The sequence below is a fragment of the Callithrix jacchus genome, chromosome 22 (genome assembly GCF_049354715.1).
Source record: "Callithrix jacchus isolate 240 chromosome 22, calJac240_pri, whole genome shotgun sequence".
NCBI classification, from domain to species: domain Eukaryota; kingdom Metazoa; phylum Chordata; class Mammalia; order Primates; family Cebidae; genus Callithrix; species Callithrix jacchus.
Window position 1 is genome coordinate 49183560 of NC_133523.1, and position 16424 is coordinate 49199983.

At 39.8% G+C, this 16424-nt stretch overlaps 1 protein-coding gene across 23 annotated transcripts in view; it reads right to left on the reverse strand.

The window, feature by feature from the left end:
• Positions 1 to 11313: 11313 nt before the first annotated feature.
• Positions 11314 to 16424, reverse strand: part of ZNF667 (zinc finger protein 667) — a 52145-nt gene continuing 47034 nt past the window's right edge. For all 23 annotated transcript variants that reach the window (XM_078361665.1, XM_054250512.2, XM_054250514.2 and 20 more), the window contains one exon: positions 11314 to 15503. In XM_078361665.1, the coding sequence (XP_078217791.1) occupies positions 13924 to 15503 (1580 nt within the window). In that variant the 3' untranslated portion in view covers positions 11314 to 13923. The remainder of the gene's footprint in view (positions 15504 to 16424) is intronic.

Sequence of the window (16424 nt, forward strand, 5' to 3'; positions counted from 1 at the left end):
TCTAGATCCCATTAAATACATACAACGATTTAAAAGATGTTTTCAAAAAAACAGGCTTTTGAGTGGATGAAATAATTTTGTAAAAGACAAAACAGAGAAGAGTGTTCATTTGTGAAATGTGGCAGAAGCTGCTGCATGTTATATGTGAATGACTGAATGGTTTTTAAAATGGGATCTAGTGTGCTCAAGGATCCCTAGAGAAGTTAAGGCGTGGAGTTGGCTTGTGTGCAAGCTGTGGCTTCTAAGAAGACATGATGAAAAGACTGTTAAAGCCCTTTCTACGTGAAAGTTAGGTTAGCAGCCCTTGCCAAAAGCCTCTTCACTCTCCCCTCTCTTGTATAAGTAAATTGAATGGGATCTTTGTTTCACGTCATTCACAAATATAAGTTCTAAATAAATAAAAATCAAAATTAAATTACTAAAGCAAAAGTATTAGAAGAAAGTATAGCAGGATATGTTAATGTCATTGGTGTCAAAAATGTCCTTCTAAATTATTCAGATACCATAAAGGAAAATATCGATGACTGTGTCAAAAATTCAGTGTGCTTTTGGCCAGGCACGGTGCCTCACACCTGTAATCCCAGCACTTTGGAAGGCTAAGGCAGGTGGATCATCTGAGGTCAGGAGTTTGAGACCAGCCTGACCAGCAAGGTGAGAAACCCTGTCTCTACTAAAAATACAAAATTAGCTAGGTGTGGTGGCGCGTGCCTGTAATCCCAGCCACATGTGAGGCTGAGGCAGGAGACTGGCTTGAACCTGGGAGGCAGAGGATGCAGTGAGCTGAGATCGTGCCATTGCACCCCAGCCTGGGCCACAAGAGCAAAATTCCATCTCAACAACCAGAAAAATTGGTGTGCTTTTGAAGAAAGGTAAAAGATAAGCAACAGGAAGGAAGAAACACATTTGTAACATAAGGGACAGATTCAAAAATACATATAAGTCAATAAGGAAAGGGCAATTAAGCAAGCACATAAATGGGCAAATCATGGATGAAATAAATGTAAGTCTCTGCTAACCTCATTAGTATTAAGTGATGCAAATTTGCTCATTTATTATTCATTTATTTATTTTGGAGAAATGAGGTCTCACTTTGTTGCTCAGGCTGGTCTCCAGTTCCTGGGTTCAAGTGATCCTCTTCCCTCAGCCTCACAAAATGCTGGGATCAGAGGTGGAGAGATTAAAATTTAGACAATATAATAGCAAATATCGGTAGTGGTATAGAGACAGGATTTCTCATGACAGCCACTTTAGAGGCAGTGGAGTTGTTAAAATGCTCACTATAGCGTCATTGTAGGGTTTAGTTAGTATCTGAAACACTGAAAACAACCTAACTTTCTGTCATTAAGGTAATAACTAGAATTTCTATGCAGAAGTTTAAAAGAATGGGCTGATCATATTGATACGAATTTGACTAAAGGAGTTACCGGTTGAAAATGCAAAACTTTTGGCATATACTATTGTATATTTTAAAATATCATTTGATAGTTAATGCATTGGTAGAATTATTCAAATGCTTAGTGAAAGTTCTCAACAGTCACTCAACTGATAAGTGCTTATTCTGGGAAGGGACTGGTATGGGATGTTCTGGCCAAAGGCAGATTTAGTGTTATTTGTACTGTTTGAAGTTTTTTTTTTTCTGAGATGGAGTTTCGCTCTTGTTACCCAGGCTGGAGTGCAATGGCGCGATCTCGGCTCACTGCAACCTCCGCCTCCTGGGTTCAGGCAATTCTCCTGCCTCAGCCTCCTGAGTAGCTGGGATTACAGGCACGCGCCACCATGCCCAGCTAATTTTTTGTATTTTTAGTAGAGATGGGGTTTCACCATGTTAACCAGGATGGTCTCGATCTCTTGACCTCGTGATCCACCCACCTTGGCCTCCCAAAGTGCTGGGATTACAGGCTTCAGCCACTGTTTGAAGTTTTAAACATCAATGTAATCATTTTTTAATGTGGAAAAAAAAATCAGTTTACAAAGAACTAGAACACCCAGAATGAAAAGCTGGCAGTCTAAATTAAAACTTTTTTTGGAATTTGGAGAATCTCTCCTTGACTTGCCAGCCCTTCCCAGGCATACAGATACCCTGGTAACCCTTTACATTTAGGGAAACAGACCTACAGTGAAAATATACAAAGGGCTCCCCCGGCATTTACCTATGGTAATAAAACCATCTCATTCTTAAATGGAAACTGATAACCTAGTCACTTGAAGAAAACTTTCGGCGTAATAAGGACTAAGAGAATTGAATCCTGACTAGGAAAACTCATGTAATAACAGAAGAAAATGAAATACCGATTTTAGCCTGAGATTTGAAACTGCAAAATAAAGAAAACAATTAGATAAGAACTCCTAAGAAATACAAAAAAATTGCTGCTGCAATACATTTAATAAAGGTCAGAAAGAACAACTCTAGATGAGTAAATTTTAAAAAATGAGAAACAAAAAAGGACATGGAAATTTACAAAGTCCAGTATCTATGTTTTGGGGAAAATTTAACAAAATATAAGAATGCATCAACTGAATGATTGAGAGTCTTTATAAATCGAAACAAGGCATGCAAGTTCAGCTTGGCATTGCTCACTGAATGTTGGATAGGATGAACTAGGAAAACTGGAAAATCCAGAAATATGCTTATGGAATTGCAGAATATTAAAGAACATTCTAAAAGCTTTCAAACATGATTAGGTCACCTAAAAATAACAAGAACCAAGATGGTTTTAGCCTTTCCTCCCATCAGAAATATTGGAAAGAATACAGAATAACATTTTCCACCTTACGAGATAAAATTACTTTGGACCTAAAAGTCTATATGTGGCCAACAATATTTAAAGCAGGAGGCCTAATACTGATGTTTTCAGACATGGAATTTATTTCCATATATCCATTATGCAGGGAATTAAGGGATTCACTCTAGGCCGGGCGCGGTGGCTCAAGCCTGTAATCCCAGCACTTTGGGAGGCCGAGGCAGGTGGATCACGAGGTCAAGAGATCGAGACCATCCTGGTCAACATAGTGAAACCCTGTCTCTATTAAAGATACAAAAAATTGGCTGGGCATGGTGGCGTGTGCCTGTAGTCCCAGCTACTCAGGAGGCTGAGGCAGGAGAATTGCCTGATCCCAGGAGGCGGAGGTTGCAGTGAGCTGAGTTCGTGCCATTGCACTCCAGCCTGGGTAACAAGAGCGAAACTCCATCTCAAAAAAAAAGGATTCACTCTAACAAAATGTAAAAGAAAAAGAAGAAAGGCAGCAGGATAGGCTTCAATAAACAGTAGCTGTAATCCAAGAGACTGCAGTTGAGGATGACTAGGATACCCACTTTGCAATAAGCAGAGAAAACAATCCAACCGTATTACTGTTAGACTAAGAATTCAGGGAGTCAGTGGAGAAACTTTATGAAGAATGGAATGGGCTCCATTAAACAATTCATATGAAGTTGGAGGATCTTAGCAATATGCTGGAGATAACATTTTGTTAACTGGAGAAGGAAAGAAAGGTAATTGCTAGTTCTGGAAAAGACAAAGGAAAACCATACTAGATGTCATGGTCTAAACGTTAAGCAACTCCCCAGGAAATGTATGACTTGAGAAAACTATGAAAAAGGAAAATCCACTTGACTAATATGAGGATAGTTCCCTTTAAGTGGGTAGTAAGATCCTAACATTGCACATATAGAGGAGGAATGTAATATTTACATATTACTGGGCTCTGGCTCTTCAGAGAATAACACCTGATGGTAGTAAAGCAACGCTATTTTATTTTCTCCATTTAGAATACAGAAATCACTGAAGTATCATCTGTAACATAAATAGTAATTTGAAAGCAGAATATATCTCATCAATTGGATGGTGGAAGGCAGATGGGAAAATGAAAGATTGGAGCAAGGATAAGGGGCAATAATCACAACGTGAAGAGGAGATTCAAGAGAGCTGCCTAAAGTTGACAGAATAAGAAAATACGAGTTAGCTATATTTCAAGTTAAAATGCAAAATATGTGATAAAATATAACACATCGAATCAGTTACATCCTTTTCTTTCATGAAAGACAAAAAGACTGTATAAAAAGAAATACAGAAACAGCAACTACAGTCAGGATTGACACGAACCAAACAAACTTAGGAAACTGTATTTACTGACGCATGTGACCCAAAAGCATTGAACGTGTATGGCATAGTGTTAGGCTAGATTGAAGTGCTCACTTATCAGAGGTTTGCAACCCAGCTCTGCTTTCAGTATTGCCCTTCTCTCCATGTTGTTTCTTGGTGGAAAAGAAATGGCATCTGAAGATACTAAGACTTAAAATGTCCATAGAATATTTAATGTCAAAAGGAGGGCAATATCTCTGTCTTTCTGCCTCCATGTCAATCCCTGGGAGGAAAATATGATTTGCTTCAGTTTTGGCTCTGTGCCCCCTCTGGACCAGTCATTGGGCCCATGGTATGTGGGGTACTCTGGCCAGCTGGGTCAAGTGCAATGCCTCTTCGGGAGAGACTGAATCACTGAACTGAACAATTCAATTCACACACAGAAAAAAACAAACAGAAAAACGCACAGAATGGGGGCTGATTGGAGGACGTTGAGAATCAGTTCTCACAATGGTAAAACCTGACCTGAGCTGACATGAGAGGATTTATAGACATCGGTCCCACTTAGTGTACTCACATCTTTTTCTTCAGAAATATTAATGTGTTCAATTAAAAGGTGCTCCCTCAGACTCTGCAGCATAGGTAAGTTACATTTCTATGGGTCAAATGGACATAGCACAGTGGCTTGTAATTAAGCTGTCTTGCCGGTAATCCAGAGAAGGCTGTATAAAAAGTAACCCCAGCAACAAAAGGCCGGGGCTGTGGTGACAATAACTGCTTTATCTCACCTGAACCCAGCATGCCAGGGGACTCAGGGGAGTTCCTTTTTTTTTGAGACAGAGTTTCGCTCATTACCCAGGCTGGAGTGCAATGGCGCGATCTCAGCTCACCGCAACCTCCGCCTCCTGGGTTCAGGCAATTCTCCTGCCTCAGCCTCCTGAGTAGCTGGGATTACAGGCACGCGCCACCATGCCCAGCTGATTTTTGTATTTTTAGTAGGGACGGGGTTTCACCATGTTGACCAGGATGGTCTCGATCTCTTGACCTTGTGATCCACCCGCCTCGACCTCCCAAAAAGTACTGGGATTACAGGCTTGAGCCACCGCGCCCGGCGGGGAGTTCCTTTTAAGACACTCCACAGAAGGCGTCCCTCACAGAAAGTGTCAGAGATACAACCCACAGAAAAGTGAGATAAAGGAAAGCAGATCTGATCTATAAAGACTGTGGCCTTCAGGTAAGAAACTTCACTTTCCTACCCTCTTACCCTGTTCTCTACAGCAGAGTACTAGACTGGTATATTCCCACAAGGAAACAGGGTTGGATATATGTATGAGAAGGCTTTAAAAATATTTACTAACTTCTTTTTTTTTTTTTTTGAGACAGAGTTTCACTCGTTACCCAGGCTGGAGTGCAATGGCGCGATCTCGGCTCACCGCAACCTCCGCCTCCTGGATTCAGGCAATTCTCCTGCCTCAGCCTCCCGAGTAGCTGGGATTACAGGCACGCGCCACCACGCCCAGCTAATTTTTTGTATTTTTAGTAGAGACGGGGTTTCACCATGTTGACCAGGATGGTCTCGATCTCTTGACCTCATGATCCACCCGCCTTGGCCTCCCAAAGTGCTGGGATTACAGGCGTGAGCCACCGCGCCCGGCCATATTTACTAAATTTAACAAGATGAAATGAAGTCGTTTCTGTCTCTCTGAAACCAAGTTAAAGCAACAGGAGCAAGAAATGCATGTAGAAGCTTCATCTTTAATAAAGTGAAGAGACGATGTAATTGTGAGCTTCAGACGCCGCAAAGAGGTGCTGCTAAATGTGGTGAGAATCCCGGAGAAAGAAAGCGCTGCTGCACTGAGGAGCACAGTTTCCCTGAAGCAGGAGCGTGTCCGGAAGGAAAGCGGGGTTGCGCTTGGATTCCCGTCATAACGTCACTGCGAACAGTCTGGCTTTGGGAGCGTCTCTGAACAATTATTACAGTTGCAGAGGGTTGTATGAGTGACAGGAGGGTTTAAGGGGGAAATGCATGGGTTTTAAAAAACGGTTTATCATGTAATAGAGGAAGAAAAAATACTGCCAGTGACACGCAAGAATGCAAGTTAAAGACTAATCCGTGCTACTCAGTGTCCGGGCCATGGAATAGCAGTATCAGCATCAGCTGAGACTTTGTTAAACTTCCTGAATCTTGGGCCCTAACTCAGACTTAATCATTCAGAATCTGCAGTTTTACAAGATCTCCAGGTGATCTATACACAGTAAGGTTTGAGATTCACTGGGCTAAACCAATTATCTGCTAGTGTAAAGCATTGTCCTTTGATAAATAAGTAGACCAGGAAAAGCTTACTTCATTCAAAAATTTTAAAGTCCAATCACTCACAGATCTTATCAATAACAGTAGGCTCAAAATTACAGAACACTCCTTCATTACAACTGAACGAAATGAAAAGAATTATGTGCCAGCATTATGGAAAGAGAAAGTTGCACCATCTCATATCAAATACTTGAAAATGTAAGACAGAAACAATAGGCTCATGCTAAAACAATGTGCCAGCATCTTTGGTATTCTCTGCCCTCTGGGAAAAGCAGAATAATGGAGAAAAAGTTGGAAGAAAATCTGAAAAACCTTCACTGACAGATCCTGAGAGCTGTGTGGGAAAGCGGGGAGACGCAGGCAGCACTGAACAAACATACATCGAATTCCTCGAAGAACCCTTCTACTTCACTCTAGATGGTAGATGGATTAGGAAAGGCAAGTTGGCAATATCTGATAAATATGCCTATGTTTTTACCCAATGATTTACTTACAAAAGCATATATACAAGAATGTTAATTGCAATATTATTTTAAAAACTAAAAATCATAGATTCCTGGTGATTACTGCCCTCCCTAAACGCTTATCTGAGATCTGCTCTTCTGGCAAAGATGGAGTCCCAGTTTAATCTCCCATCTGAAATACTACAAAACTGGACATGAGACAATAAAATAGTGATTGCTGAGAAACGAGAAACAAACGAGGGGAGTCCCAATTTCCCCAAATGACTGCACAGTTTCCGGGCTGTGGTACAGACCTCCATGAAGCGGGGATGGAGCTGGAGTCAGCAAGATCAAGGTGGCTTGAGTTCCAAGGAGAGAGAGTCTGAGAGGGGAGAGCGCTCAGAAAAGGGGTGGAAAAGAAAGCATCTAGAAATCTATAGTGTGTTGTTCCTCCACTATTTCTTACCTGAGTACAGATCAGAATATGGATGTAAAAGAAACTACTTAGGCCGGGCGCGGTGGCTCAAGCCTGTAATCCCAGCACTTTGGGAGGCCGAGGCAGGTGGATCACGAGGTCAAGAGATCAAGACCATCCTGGTCAACAAGGTGAAACTCCGTCTCTACTAAAAATACAAAAATTAGCTGGGCATGGTGGTGTGCACCTGTAGTCCCAGCTACTCGGGAGGCTGAGGCAGAAGAATTGCTTGAACCCAGAAGGCGGAGGTTGCGGTGAGCCAAGATCGTGCCATTGCACTCCAGGCTGGGTAACAACAGTGAAACTCCATCTCAAAAAAAAAAATAACTGAAAGAACCACAAGGAGAAATAAACAAACTGAGAACTGTAGTTGGAGATTTCGGCATACCTCTCAATAGAACATGTAAACAGAAAAAATAGTGAGGATATTGAAGACTTAAAGAATGTTATCATCAACTTGACCTCATTGATATTTGTGAAACTATTCACCCCAAGAAGAGTAAAACACACATTCTTTTCAAGTGAACCCAGAACATTCACCCAGAGAGACAATAATTCCAGACCTTAAAACACATCAGTAAATTGAAAAGGATTCAAGTCATACAAAATGTTTTCTAACCAGAATGGATTTAAATCAATAACAGAAAAATAACTAGAAAACACTCAAATATTTAGACCAAAAGAGGACACTTTTCAGTGACCCATGTTTCTAAGAAGAAATAAGACAGAAAAATAAGTATTCTTAGTTGAATGAAACTTAGAAGAAAGCATATCAAAATGCGTGAGATGTGCCACAGTACTTACAGAGAAATACAGTGGCACTAAATGCCGGTGCTAAAAAAGCAACGACTCAAATCAATGACTCTTATTTTTCACCCAACAAATTAGAAAAACAAGAACAATGAAACCCAAAGTTGACACAAGAGTGGAAATAATAAAAATCATTATGGAAGCCAATGAGATAGAAACCTGAAAAACAAAAGGTGATTTTTTTGAGGTGGTCAATGAAACCAAAAATTGCAGACGGTTAAAGAACAGAAGACATTATCCAAGTTATCAGCATCTGGAACGGCAGATGTGGCATCACTACAAATGACAGTTATTAAATGAATAAAAGAATGTTATGAATTTATGCAAATAATTTGACGATTTAAAAATACTTGAGGGAAGCTAACCAGGTTTACTGAAGAAATATTCAGTTTTATATCTATTAGAGAAATGGAACTTATAATTTAAGCCTTCCAAATCTTTTCAGATACCTTTGTTTACTGCGACTTTAATTCTGTTATAGTCAAGGAATATAGTTTAGAAAATTTTTAATGTATTAATATTTATACCCTGTCTTGGTCAATGTTTCATGAACACTTCAAAAGAATTTGTACCCTGCCTGGGTTGTTTGGAATGTTTTATATTAATAAATGTCAACTAGGTCAAGTTGCTTGATTATGTTGTTGAGGTCTTCTATTTCCTTACAGATTTTTTTGTCTATTTGTTCTACTCATTACCAGGAGGAGGAATGAAGTCTCCAATGACAATTGTCAATTTGTCTTTTTCTCTTTTCAGTTCTATCGTTTTTCCTTTGCAATTCAATGTGTCCTCATTTAGAATTACATTTTCCTGGCCGGGTGTGGTGGCTCACGCCTGTCATCCCAGCACTTTGGAAGGCCGAGGTGGGCGGATCACGTGAGGTCAGGAGTTCGATACCATCCTGGCCAATGTGGTAAAACCCTGTCTCTACTAAAAATACAAAAATTAGCCAGGCATGATGGCTAATAGTGCCTGTAGTCCCAGCTACTCGGGAGGCTGAGGCAGGAGAATCACTTGAAGCCAGGAGACAGAGGTTGCAATAAGCCAAGGTCACACCATTGCACTCCATCCAGCCTGGGGGACAAGAGCAAGACTCTGTCTCAAAATGAAAAATAAATGTTCCCAGTAAATGGACCCTTTTATCATTATGCTGTCTCACTCTTATCCCTGACTGTACTTGTTCTGAAGTCTACTTCATCTGATAATAATATAGTCATTTCTGCTTGTTTGTGTGTTTACATGGTGTATCTTTCCCCCACCATTTAACTTTTAATTTAACTATGCCTTTATATTTACAGTGTGTCTCTGGTAGACGGCGTAGAGTTGGATAGTGCTTTACCATTCATAGAAGCTCTTTTAACTGGTATACTTAGATCATTGACATTTGATATTTTTTAAGATACAGATTCAAATCTATCCACTTTGTTAACTCGATCCTAATTGTTCTATCTGTTCTTTGGTTTTTGTTCTATTTTTGCCTTCTGTAGTCTAAATGAACATTTTTAATGATTCTATTTTATATTAACTTATTGTTTACATCTCATTAAACATTTTCAGTGGTTATTACTTTACATCTTTAATTGGAATATACATTCAAATAATATACAAATTAACACGTTAAGATCTTATATATTCCCATTTTCTCCCTGACATGCATTATGCTTCTGTCATATTTTACTTTTATATAATGTAAACACATGGCACAAAGACAGCCAGTTACTTTCTGCATTTTTAAAGTTTTTACCTTCATGTATTCAGTTTCCACATCTCTTCATTTCTTTGTGTATCTCCAAGTGCTGTTGTATTTCATATTCCTTGTTTGAAGAACTTTTCTTGTAGAGTAGGTCTTTCTATATCTTCTGGGATTCCAATTATGTGTATGTGTTGGATCAATGGATATTTTGTCAAAGCTCTTGGACTCTTGTTCCTCCTTGTCATACCCTACCCCACTTATGTTTTAATCTGGGTAACTCTTATCGTCCTGATGTCAAGTTCACTTACTTTTTCCTTGGCTATGTCAAGTATATTGATGAGCCTACTGAAGACATTGTTCATCTGATTTTTTCATTTCTAGTATTTCAATTTTATTCTTTCTTATAGGTTTTGTGTGTCTGCTCAGATTTCCCGTCTAATCTTGCCTGTTGTGCACTTTTCCATTAGAACTCTTATTACCTAGAATTCCTTTAAATTCCATGTCAGTCCAACAGCTATGTTGTTTCTGAGTCTAGTTATGATGAATGTTTTGTTTCTTGATGGGGTACGGTGTTGATTTTTCTATTTTTATTTGCCTTGGAATTTTTTTTTCCCAGAAAGCCAAGTATCTTTTGTAGAACAACATATATGAAGGTAAACGGATTTAATTTCTGGAAAGGGCATGTCTTTCTGTGAAGCCTTTAGTGTGTGGAGGGTCATTGGGTAAATTTGTATTATTATAGCTAGGACTTGAGGAAGGTTTATGGTCTATTGTTGCTGTGGTTATCATAAGTTGACCATAGGCTTCAGATATTAATAGTGATTCCTTATCTTTTAGGGTCAACACTGGTTTTCCCAAGGGTCTATCTCAATGCCAGGATGACCTTCGAGTTTAGGCCCCACTGGATTATCCTCCAGGAAATCCAGTTATACTAACATATTTCCATTCATTCAACCATTTATTGAGTGCTTACCATTGAACTAGGAGCCACTGTATTAAATGCTGGAACCTGTAGCTCCCCAAATACTCTTATTACTGTTTGCCATTATTCTAAAATCTGTAATTTTCTCCTGGCCTTCAGTAGCTTTCCAACTTTTGTGTGCCTAATAAATTCATGTTCTTCCCTTAATACTATGTACAAAAACAATTCCTGTCCCCATACCTCCATCACAATGAAGTTTACCATCCTCTCCTCTGTACCACCTATGCACCTCATACAGATTTCCGTATTTTGTTACCTGAATTCCCCGGAAACTCTCAGTGTCTGTTGGCGAGAACGATATCTTATTAGTTTGCACATCCCCAGGATTTAGCAGTGATTGAGCCAGGGTATCTACATGCACAGCAAACGTGCAGGTAAAATGTTTGCTAACGAAACCTCGAAGTCTATAGGTATCTATTAAAAGCAAAATACCGTAATAATGGGCTCTCCTACAACAGTCTAGGAATAAAACATTTTTCTTGCCAGTTAAGTTTTCAGGACTTTAAAAAAACCACAAAGTTGATTTCTTTCTTAGTCTGGATATATTTTTAAAATTCATGTAATGCAAAATAATTTAAATAAATTGTTTATCCTATTAGAATATAACCAAGTTCCAAGTAGTTGGGAGGACAAATGAACCCAAAGATACTTTACCTTTATGGCACTTTCACAAATGCCTTTAAGAGCTGAAGAATAGGACAGAATAGACAAAACTATATGAAATGAGGATTTCTGACTAGGCCAGAAATAAAGCAGTGAGACTATGCAATTCTCACAAGTAATTCCAAGTTAGGTTTAACTTTATCATGTATTGCCATTCTAATGCTCTCTTGAAGTCCAAAGAGCAAGAAATGCAACAGGCAATGAGATAAGCCTCAGGAAAGTCCGTGACTGTGGGCAGGGCATCCTCTTGCTCCTCCCCAGTCTTCAGGTGTGTCACAGTTCATTTGGGAATGACATGTATGGCAGATTGGCAGAGGAATTAGCGAGCTAGAGGGTATGTGTGGAAAAGCGAGGAAAAACACATGCTTCTCCATGAGTTACTTCTGTGCTGTTTGCTCACCCATTTGCTCCAAGGGGTGGATTTTCATGCTTGCTTTACAAATACGAAAGAAGTTTAAATGGGAAGTTAGTTGTACCATCCTGTATGCATGCTCACCCCTCACAATTTGGATTGTTCTTTTCTTAGTTGCGGTCAAAGTTAGAATGACCTCACCCATGTATATTCCACAAAGTAACCTTAACAAACTTTAGGTATTCTCAAAAATAGCTTTTACAGAAAGAAAACTTACACAGAAGAGCCTAACTGTCTATGATCCAATTACAAAAAAGAGCTCCGATTTTATTTCTTATGTATTTTGCACAAACAGGAAAGAGAGACTGAAAGCTACTACACATGTTGAACTGCTGACAGGTAAAGAACCCAGTATATAAATCTAGAGTTTCCCCTAAATGTATTACCTTGGGCTGCCATAACACAACGTCACAGACTGGGTGGCTTAAGCAGTGATTGACTTCTCACAGTTGTAAAGCCTGGAAGTCTGAGAACAGGGTGCCAGCATGGTTAAAGTCTTAGGGCTATCTTCCTGTTTTGTAGACAGCTGGTTTCTTGCTGCACCCTCACATGGAGCAGAGAGGAAGCAGGCTTTCTGATGTCTCCTCTTATAAAGGCACTAATCCCATCGTGAGGGCTTTACCCTTATGGCCTCATCTAATCCTGTCTCCCAAATGCCTCATGTCCAAGTACGATCGCATTGATGGTTAGGACTTTAACACAATACATTTTTGTGGGGAGGACACAAACATTCACTCCATAACTCATACTACACCAATCACTTATTGCTTACCAGTATTGTTACATGAAAATACCAATGTTTATTCATATAAATATAGATGATTTATTTCCACATAAAACAATACTGATTTCTCCTGGCTCTGAAATCCTCATTCTTCATTATATCTTTTTGTTTGTTTTTTGAGACAAAGTTTTGCTCTTTTTGTCCAGGGTAGAGTGCAGTGGCACAACCTCAGCTCACTGCAACCTCCACATCCCAGGTTCAAGCAATTCTCCTGCCTCAGTCTCCCAAGTAGCTGGGATTATAGGCATGTGCCACCACTCCTGGCTAATTTTGTATTTTTAGTAGAGATGGGGTTTCTCCACGTTGGTCAGGCTGGTCTTGAACTCCTGACCTCAGGTGATCTGCCCACCTTGGCATCCCAAAGTGCTGGGATTACAGGTGTGAGCCACTACGCCCAGCCTTCTTCACTATATCTTGCTTCTTTCAGTGTTGGCTTGCCTCAGCCATATTAGATGTTCAAACCATGAAGATCATATATCCTCATGTCCATGGAGATGGTACAGCATTATGAGTGATACCTTTATCTACCTAAAGAGTATCACTTTTCTTTATTTCACCCACAAGTGTGTCAGCTGAAAGTGGCACCCTGTTTTGTCAAGAAGTTCCTTATATTTGATAGTTCTAGATCTGAGAAACAGACTCACATTCTTTTTTCTGTGACCATAAATCAGGCTCAAGGCCCCATAATGGACTTCACAATTCTACTTTGTTATATGTGACCAATGAATTATCTTTAAAACTATGTTGGAAGTAAAATGTCAGTCATCATTTGTTATTTACGACACAGAGTCTTGCTCTGTCTCCCAGGCTGGAGTGCAGTGGCGCAATCTCAGCCCGCAACCTCCACCTCCTGGGTTCAAGCAATTCTCCTGCCCCAGCCTCTCTAGTAGCTGGAATTACAGGTGCGCGCCACTGCGCCCATCTAATTTTTGTATTTTTTAATAGAGATGGTCTTTCAACAGTTGGCCAGACTGGTCTCGAACTCCTGACCTTATGATCCGCCCGCCTCAGCTTTGCAAAGTGCTGGGTTACAGGTGTGAGCCACCACGCCTGGCCAGTAATTCTTACGAAATGACAAATGATCTTCATTCACAATGACTGACCCAACTTCTGAGTTTCCTTCAGTTAATTTCAAATCCTGAGGTCAAAGTCATCAATGACTTTTGCTCTTTGGCTTTCAAAGTGGGACACATCATCAAAAGGTCCCATATACACAAAATTTACACTATAGACAAAGACGTATTTGCCATATCTTCGATAGATTTAAAACAACTTTAGGCTTTTTCTTCAGAATGTGTGTTCTGATGTCGAATCAGGGATGAACTCCGACTATATGCCTTCCCACACTGACTACATTCATACGGCTTCTCTGAAGAGTGACTCCTCTGATGTCGAATGAGGTCTGACCCACTACTAAAGGCCTTCCCACATTCGTTACATTCATAGGGTTTCTCTCCAGTATGACTTCTTTCGTGCAGAATGAGAGATGTGCGCTGACTGAAGGCTTTCCCACATGTTTTGCATGTATATGGCTTCTCTCCAGTGTGAATTCTTTCATGCTGGGCAAGGTGTGCACTCTGGCTGAAGGCCTTCCCACACTGATCACATTCATAGGGTCTGTCTTCAGTATGAATTCTCTTATGTCGAGTGAGAGATATTCGGTGACTGAAGGCTTTTCCACATTCCTCGCACTGGTAGGGCTTTTCTCCAGTATGAATTCTTTGATGTTCAATAAGAAATGACTGGCGGCCGAAAACTTTACTACATTTATTGCATTTGAAAGGTTTCTCTTCAGAATGTATGTTCTGATGTATTTTAAGGTTTGCAGTTCCAGAAAACATCTTCCCACATTCCTTACACTCAAATAGTTTCTTTTTCCTTGTATGAACTTTCTGGTGCTGAATAAGGGATGAATGCCGATTGCAGACCTTCTCACATTTATTGCATTTGTATAGTTTTTCTCCATTATGAATTTTTAGATGCAGAATAAGGGTTGAAAGCCGCCTGAAGAGCTTGTCACATTTATTACATTTGTATGGTTTCTCTGAAGTGTGAATTCTCTGGTGAAGCATAAGGGGTGAAATCCTGTTAAAGAATTTCCCACATTTCCTGCATTTATAAGGATTCTCTAAATGGTGACTTCTTTGCTGTAGACTCTGACTTAAGGCCTTCACACTTTCAGGGGTTTTCTCTCCAGCATAAATGCTTTTATGTATAACAAAGACTGGTTTCTTTTTGAAGCCTCTCCCACATTTATTATATTTATGAGTTTTCTTTCCATTATGAATTCTCTGATGAAGTAAGAGGGATGACATGTGACTGAAGGCTTTCCCGCACTTCCTGCACTGGCAGACGTTCCCAACGATGTGGGTTTTCTGATGTGTACTGAAAGACTGACATTGACTCAGGGCCTTCCCACAGGCAACAGTTTCCTTTCCATCATGCATTCTCCTATGCAGAGTAAGAGTCGTTCTGTGATTGAAGCTGCCCCCACATTTGTCGCATTCATGGCTTTTCTTTCCACTGTGAATTCTCTGATGAAGGATGAGGGATGAGATCTGTCTGAAAGCTCTTCTACAATTACTGCATTCAAAAGGCTTCTCTCCAGTATGAACGTTCTGATGAAGTTTGAGAGAGAAGCTTCGACTAAAGGTTTTCCCACAGTCATTACATTTTACAGGTTTCTTCCCCGAATGCCGTTCCTCAGGTTTCGTGAGGACTGAATTCTGACTGCAGCCCCTCTTTCGTGGAGCAACTTTTCGTTGTGCAGAAGCTGCTTTCTGGCAGATGCTTTGCCCAGATTTGTAGCATTGATTTGGAGGTAACTTCTTGGTCTCAAACGTAGACCCCGAGTCTGAAAGACAACAGGAAATTAAATGTTTCTGCTTTCCTGTGCTGATAAAAATGAAGATCCTACAATATAAATGCAGTTATCGTTATTAATCATAAGTTATGATTACCAAAACAATAACTTTTTAGTGTTTTATCATGGTTTTGATGACCGTATTAAAGGTTGTACGGAGACATTTAATAACCAGAATTCAGAACAGTCTATAATTTGAAAATGAGTAAGTCAAGATTTTATTTGTAGAATAACTTTTATGCCATATACTGCACAATGAACTCCACAGGGTGGTCATTTGATAGACGTATATTTATTAGAGAAGAGGTCTAGAAAAGACAAAACTACAGAGACAGAAGGTAAGTGGGTGCCTGGGGCTTGCGGTAGGAATGGGGATTCACTAAATGGGCATGAGGAATCTAACAGCAGTGATAAAAACGTTCTATGTTATGTTGACAGTTTCACATGCTGTAAATTCAGCCAAAATAATTTATACTCCAGACACAATTACTTCTATGATGTTTACCTCAACAAAGTTGTAGGTTTTCAAAAATGTATTCTTAAGACCAAATTTAGAAAGAACTAGGAACGATTAGAATTGAGTACAGTCACGTGTTGCTTAACGATGGGACATGCTGTAAGAAGTGCAGTGTCAGGCAATTTCCTCACTGTGCAGACGTCTTAGAGCACATTTACATAAACCTAGATAGTACGGCCAACTAAACAGCCACGCCTATTGTATAGCCTATTGTTCTTAGGCTATAGACCTGTGCACGATGTTACTGAATCGAATCCTGGAGGCAATTTTAACACTGTAAGTATCTGTGTATCTAAATATACGTACATGTAGAAAAGCTACAGTAAAAATACAATTTTATGATCCTATAGAACCATGGCCATATATGTAGTCTGTGGTTGACTGGACTGAAACCT